This window comes from Pteropus alecto, unplaced genomic scaffold (genome assembly GCF_000325575.1).
Source record: "Pteropus alecto unplaced genomic scaffold, ASM32557v1 scaffold155, whole genome shotgun sequence".
NCBI classification, from domain to species: domain Eukaryota; kingdom Metazoa; phylum Chordata; class Mammalia; order Chiroptera; family Pteropodidae; genus Pteropus; species Pteropus alecto.
The window spans coordinates 5909176-5916036 of record NW_006438113.1 but is presented as its reverse complement, the minus strand read 5'-3'; the positions used below and the strand labels follow the sequence as shown (position 1 = coordinate 5916036).

Below are 6861 nucleotides of genomic sequence, written 5' to 3'. Positions count from 1 at the left end.
GGGAAAAATATGTCCCTGGTAGCCCCTAACATCAGAATAATTATATGATGTGGGGCAGACATGAACCCACAGGAAAGCCTAAAGTAAAAAACAGCTATTAGAGTTCAGCCATGCATTAGTGGTTAATAGCACAGTCTCTGAAATCTGACTTCCTGTATTTGTAGCCCAGGAACTTTGACAAATCATTTTAATCTGCATTTGCATCAATATTCTTATTTGTAAATTGTGGATAATAATAGTATCTATGTAATAGGGTTAATGAAGATGACATGACATGAGTTAATACAAGTATAGTGCCTGGCACATACTAAATGTGATGAGAGTATCATCCAGTAGGCCTAGAAGGGTATATATCAGAGATGCAAGGATGGTTCAACATCAAAAAACAAAACCATGTAATTCATTAATTTAATATATAACAAGTTTAAGAGTCTTGCAGACATACACAATCTTGAAGCTCATCCTGTTCTCAAAACTAAACATGGTCCCAAAATTGTTCATACATTTTCTTCTTAGACCCTTGCAGTGCAAACTTTCTAGGGTTGAATTAAAACGTAGTCCAAATGAATAATTGTTCTCCATTTTTGTCATTGAGATCTCAGTTTCATCTCCACTGTGGCTGTGGAGTGGTGGCTTCTTGAAGTGAAGGGTGGGCAGTGACCTCTCTTATTTATTTGCACATGTGGAGTGTAGAGGTAATGATGGTGCCAAGGACGGGCAGTGCCTGCTCACAGGAGGACCTACGTGTCAATGGGGACACTGCTTCTTCTCAGCCCACTCTGACTGGGTGGTGAGTTCCTTGCATAACTGACAAGTTATGTCCTCTCAGGAGTTGGTTCCTCAGACAAGGGACTCTGTAAAAGTCTTCAGTTGCACATTCTCCACCCTCAACAACATGTCAGTGGACATTTCAATTCATGGTCTCTTGTTCTTCCATTCCCTGTGCTCCAAGAAGCAACCTGCTCATGAGTAGGGTTTAAAAAATCCCAGGTAGCCTCCATGACACTGATATTCACACAGCCCCTGGGAGACTCATCCAAGTGTTGGAAGTCCACGTTGCCCCAAAACACTTCTACGCCAGTTCTATTCTCCTACTTCTTAATCTCCTGATGCGTCAGCGAGATCAGGCCCTCTACTGGTTTGGTACTTCAGCAGTTTTGGAATAGGAGATAATCCCCCCTATTCCTGCCTTAGGTGACTTAATTGGGGAAGGCAAAGTAATTGGGGTATCCCTACTTGCAAAGAGTAGGAGGAGGATAGAACAGTCCCCTCCCTGATTCCACAGGAAGAAGAGAAGAAAGGATAATTTCCACCCAAGGTGCATCAGCCTCCTTTCCTCTGTTTCGTCCTCCTTAACTGATCAAGGGCATGGGAATTACTAAACCACTCATGCTGAACAGGCCCCTCTTTGCATGTTTCATGATGGGGTCCCTGCAGCATTACACCATCCTGAAAAGGTGAGGCACTTAAAGCCTCTTGTTCTCCCCTGTGGGCCCCAGATGCTAGTACCCAGGAATGGGAGATGAGTCAACCCACACTTGAAACCATTTTGGTGTTATCAGACTAAAGGAAATGTCAAAAAAAATCTGATAAATGTCAAAATATACTCAGGATTAAAATGAATCTCAATAAAATAGGAAGAAGTGGGAACTTCTTTACCTTGATAAAAGGTATCTGTCAGGAACCTAAAACAAGCAATATTTTCAATGGTGAAATATTAGAAGTGTTCCCATTAAACATTCAGTGCCCCCAAAGGCATCATCTATCATTGTCTTCAACAACATATAGGGGCTCCTGGCACCTATAAAAAGATAAAAATGATACGTAAGAAATCTAAATATCCTAAGGAAGAGGAAAAATTTCTGTCATTTGTAAATGCAATCATGCATTCATAAAATATAAGAGAATCGATTATATTAGAAATATTAGGGGGTAAACAAGAATCCAAAAAGATGGCTGGATATGAGATCAATGAAAAATAAATCAATAGTTTTCTTATAAATCAGCAATAATTAATTTAACAATAGCAAATAAAACTGTAAAGAAAGTAAAAAATAAAACTAACAAGAAACGAGAAAACATTACTTTTTGGAAGTTTAGACTATTCATCTGTAAAACAAGAAAAACATACTTCTTGCTTTTTTGAATTTTTGGCAAGGCTCAACAATTCCTGTGCTGGGCCTAAGCACATGTGGCAAGGTGACCAGATTAAAATTTATCATTCATGAAAGAATGAGAAATATTTCTGCTCTTTCCTATCCGGCTTTGTGGGTTTTGATCCAGAGTTTCCTCTTATCCAAGAAAATAATTATATGCAGTGAAGAAGAGCATTCAAAAATGTGAAGTTGGAGGAAGTGTAGACCTTTCTGAAGATGAGACAAAATATGTGGTTGCCTCCTAATGCAAGTAGGGACATGGTCTGTTTTCTACACAGCCCTTGGTATGGGAACATGATCCCATTTCATGCACACCTGAGACTGAGATGGCTCACAGAGACCTGAGACACAGCCCTGACTATGAAAAACATCTGAGTGGGGAAGGAAGGCATTTTATCACCACCCGTAAATGGACCAGGTGGACTTAGAACAAGAATTATCTTAATGCCAGCCATCAATACTCTTGTTCTTCTATATGTTTTTCCAGATGTCTGTAGCTCCCCATTTGCTCACATAACCCGTGAGTGAAGAGCAGGTTGCTCCTCCCATGCAACAAAGGAAGCATAACCTGAGATTGAATTTCCCATTTTTCACATAAGTGGATGCTCACAGCCAGAGTTAAGTAGATTTATATAAATATGGAAATGTGATATTCTTTGGAACTAGAGCAATGGAAACTGATATTAATGCAATAATGATTTATTATACTTAAATCATCTGTTCAGCGAGAGGGCAGGGCGATTGTGAGAATGAGCTTCAGGTCTGGGTAAATGGGTTTGAGCCCACTTCCTCCATGTAAGAAAACCCAAAACATTTAACATCTCTAAGTCTCAGTGTCCTCATGTAAAAAATGGGAACAATAATATTGGTCCCCAGGCATTATGTAAAGATTAAATAATATTTCATAAGATGTATTAGAAGTGCTTGTCAAGGTGCCTGGTACATAGCATGTGCTCAATCAGTAGTCAGTGGTGTGATAAGTCATGTGAATGCCTTATTGAGACCTGAAGTGGTGTGGGGATATGTCCATCAGCAAGAAGTTACTTGAGTTATGTCTGGGGTGGGAGTGAGATCTTGTCTAGAGGTATAGGTTAGCTGCTTGATGATCTCATATCCAGCCATCTTTTTGGATTCTTGTTTACTCCCTAGTATTTCTAATATAATCGATTCTCTTATATTTTATGAATGCATGATTGCATTTACAAACGACAGAGATTTTTCCTCTTCCTTAGGATATTTAGATTTCTTACGTATCATTTTTATCTTTTTATAGGTGCCAGGAGCCCCTATATGTTGTTGAAGCAGCTAACTCCGTCAGGGAGTTGAGTTGGCACCCCAAGACTCAAAGAAGTCATAAATAATACATGTTAATCACTATTATTGGGTTGGCCTCCACCATGTTGGGGCACTAGCTGGCCTTCTGACCTCATGAGGAGACTGACCAGGTGTGCCCCCAGAAGCCCCCAGGCTGCTGGAAAATCCAGAATGTGTCCTTAGCTCCACACACTTGAAATTTCACAGAAGTTTGCCTGTTTTTATCAGAACTACTAAACCTTGATGAGACTGGCCCGGCAGTGGGCTGCAGAGAAACAGTATAGGGGGCCAGGGGACAAGCACTCTTTGTGTGATTTTGGAGGGACCTGCCATCCTAGGTCCTCACTGTTGCCGCTTGTAAATGAAGGAACTGGACAATAAGAGGAAGAAGGAAGTCTTTATCTCTTGGCAAAGGGCAAAGTTAGGAGTGGTGATGTAGCATGCGGTGCTGAGAAGAGGCTCCGGGGGCATATCAGACTGATTAGTGATCATGGAGGAAGAGCTGGGGCCCTGCTGAGGAGTGAAGTTGCTAAAAATGTCTCCAACTCGAATAGCCACAAATACATTTTGTTGAAAAGGAGTTATAGCATCTCATATATCAGGTGGATCTGCAGGATAAAGGTTGAAAAGCATGGCAGAACCCTATCTCTCCTGTGGCTTTGATGCTCACTCAAAACTCGCAGATGGCCAGTCGGTACTGCAGGCAGTTCTTGTCATTCCACCGCCCATCTGTGTACATCTCCACACACTTCTCTGAGCCCCGACCCCTGGGCTCCCCTCGGTACCAGTTGGTGTAATTCACAGGGGCCCCATCCAGATAGTAGAATTCTCCAGGGGTGGGGCCCTCAGCCAGGCCCAGGTAGGCATAAATGTTATACTTCTTCACGATGCTTGCAATTGCCTCATTCTCCTCTGGATTCCTCGGGACAGCAATGCGGCCACCCACTCTCGCGCATGTCTCTCTAATGTCATCAAAATTGACCGACTGCCCATTTGTGGAGAAGACCTTCTCTCCCACTGCCAGCATGGATCCCTGCAAACTGAGGACTGAGAGCAGAGGAATCTTGATTACTAATCGTGTCTCTAAGCTTCTTTCCCTCACTTAGGCTCTCTGCCTTTATGCTTTCTCTAATCTCTTCATCTGCCTCTTTCTCTGTTTTTCCTCCCTCTTCCTATCCTAGTCTTTCTAAATTCTCCTCTATGCTCTCATCATTCTATTCATTCATTTATCTCTTTAACAATTACTTATTAACCGTCTCATTATGTATCAGAAATTACAATTCCCAGCGATTCAATAGAAAGCAAGATAGGCAGAGAACTTGCTTTCCCTTGATATAGAGAGCTAATCTGTGTCCACTTCTGTCTCTTCTGGGCCATCAAAGTCATCAGAAAAGAGAAGTATCATTCTTTTCCCCAAGACCTGCATGTCCACACCTGTTTGTCAAGTCTCTAGGTTCTGGAGCCTGATGCTGAGTATAAGGGGAACTTATGGGAGACCCCTACCTTACAAGGTCATAATGGGTCCCCTTACCTCCCAATGACTGCAAGATTTGATGTCTGAATTGGTGAAGCGTGGTTTGGAGCTCTTCATCTAGATAAGCTGGAAGCCCTGTAGAGAGATCCCCACCCAGGGTGAGGGGCAGTCCAAAAGAGACCCCTCACTTGTTGCCAAGCAGGTGGTGATCGCAGCTGCAAGTCTGTCATTCTTCCCTCTACCGGTTCACACCCAGTGCCCAGGCCCCAAGTAGTAAGGGTTCAAAACACTGGAGACTGTCTCCATACTCCCTACACACTGTCCTTTCATGCAGCCTTGCACCTGCTGAGCCCTCCCGGCTCTCATTTCCTGACACATGCTTGAATGGTTCTGTCTGCCCACTTCTGTAGGTTTTCCTAGTTTCTGGGAAGGGCTCCTTCCCCTATCTTTCATCAAGGGCAAGTGTGGTTCTCTCTGCACTCTCCTGATGGACCTTGATTACTATTCAGAGCTTCGGAGTTCCCCTCTGCATGGTGGCTCCTTATTACTCCAGCTACCTGGATCCTTGGTCCACATATCCCCATATACTTTTCAGAATGCCCCTGCACCTTGGCCCTAAGAAGTATGTCCCCTGCCTCTTAGTGCTGCCCCATTTCCCATACTTGACACCCTGTGTCTTCTCTTCAGCAGCTATGATGCGTGAAGAAGCACTTTCAACATCCATCAGTTCTTGCATTGTGGCCTACTACCCAGATCCTGTGGATTTCTCTCTTCAACCTCACATTTTCTTATTTAGGTTGAGCAGTATGCCCTTTGGGGGCTTCCATGATTTTACTAATTCTCGTTATCTTTCATGTAACAGTCACGTGAGCACTGTGTCCATGTTGCCACTGCCCACCTGCCCCATCCTGCTCACCTGGAGGGCCCCTCTCGCCAGGATCTCCCTTGTCTCCACGCTGGCCAGCAATGCCGGGGGCTCCAGTCAGCCCATTACACCCAGAGAATTCTGGCATTCTTCCAGGGGGGCCCATGGGGCCTGCAGAGAGAAGGGAACATGGATGTATGGTATCTATCACCCACAACTGGGTAAGGCTCATGTCGCTGGACTTCCATTGTCAACTGGGCTGATTCACCTGCCACTCCATGGGCACTTTGAAGAGAGACCCTCCAGGGCCGATTCAGTGTAAGGGCCCTGGGAAACTCCCAGCATGCCTCACCATCCAGCTGACTCTTGTACCCAGCCCAAAGCCCTGAACACATGGGGCTCCTGAAAACAGGTCACTGTCCCTCAGCTGAGGGTGAGGTCTCTCAGACAGTACCTGGTGGTCCTGGATCTCCTTTGACACCATCTCTCCCATCTCTGCCCGGCAGACCATGGGATCCTGGAGTGCCGGGGATGCCTGGGTTCCCAACACAAACTTCCTTCACAGCACATTCGTTTCCAGAGACTACCAGCAGGATGAGGGTGAAGACCAAAGAGCACAGCAACATGGCTTCTGCTCCAGCTGCTCCTGCAAAAAGGAAGGGCCATCAGCCCATCTGAAGCATTAAAAAGTTCTCCCTTTCCTTCGCTGTGCTTTGTCAAGATTCAGGCACACGGTGGAGCCTAAGAGCCAGGGCAAGTACAGATAGAAAGGAGCTCTGGGAAGAGCCAAACCATCCTTTGAAACTCCTGGCACCATCTGGCATCTAACATGGTCTATGCCCCATTGCTCTGGCTTGAGGTGGTATGCTACCTGGGCAAGAAGAGGTATAAAGAGCTCTGGAGAGTCAGAGGACCTGTGTTCTAATGGAGTCTCTGTTTATATCTTGCCATATGACCATAGATAACTCACTTCACCACTCTCAACTTCAACTGAAACTTCTATGTCCTAGAGACAATCATGACCTGTCCTTCCCAGGCTGTTGGGAGGAGGG

At 44.6% G+C, this 6861-nt stretch overlaps 1 protein-coding gene across 2 annotated transcripts; it reads right to left on the bottom strand.

Moving 5' to 3' along the window:
- Positions 1–4140: 4140 nt before the first annotated feature.
- Positions 4141–6447, bottom strand: LOC102893665 (pulmonary surfactant-associated protein A). 2 transcript variants are annotated; one of them, XM_006915475.1, is made up of 4 exons: positions 6264–6447; positions 5861–5980; positions 5002–5079; positions 4141–4517 (listed from the first exon to the last, which is right to left on the bottom strand). In XM_006915475.1, exons 1-4 carry the CDS (start codon positions 6433–6435, stop codon positions 4141–4143), a joined length of 747 nt encoding a protein of 248 aa, XP_006915537.1. In that variant the 5' UTR covers positions 6436–6447. The 2 variants fall into 2 exon arrangements, with proteins under 2 accessions (XP_006915537.1, XP_006915536.1); XM_006915474.1 differs by having other exon boundaries at positions 5861–5893; positions 6318–6435.
- Between the last annotated feature and the right edge of the window lie 414 nt (positions 6448–6861).

Coding starts and splice junctions, on each gene's coding strand:
- LOC102893665 (XM_006915475.1), bottom strand. CDS start 6,435: ATGTTGCTGTGCTCTTTGGTCTTCACCCTCATCCTGCTGGTAGTCTCT. Junction 5,981..6,263: donor AGGAGATCCAGGACCACCAG/GTACTGTCTGAG, acceptor TTCTCTCTGCAG/GCCCCATGGGCCCCCCTGGA. Junction 4,518..5,001: donor AATCTTGCAGTCATTGGGAG/GTAAGGGGACCC, acceptor CTCTGCTCTCAG/TCCTCAGTTTGCAGGGATCC.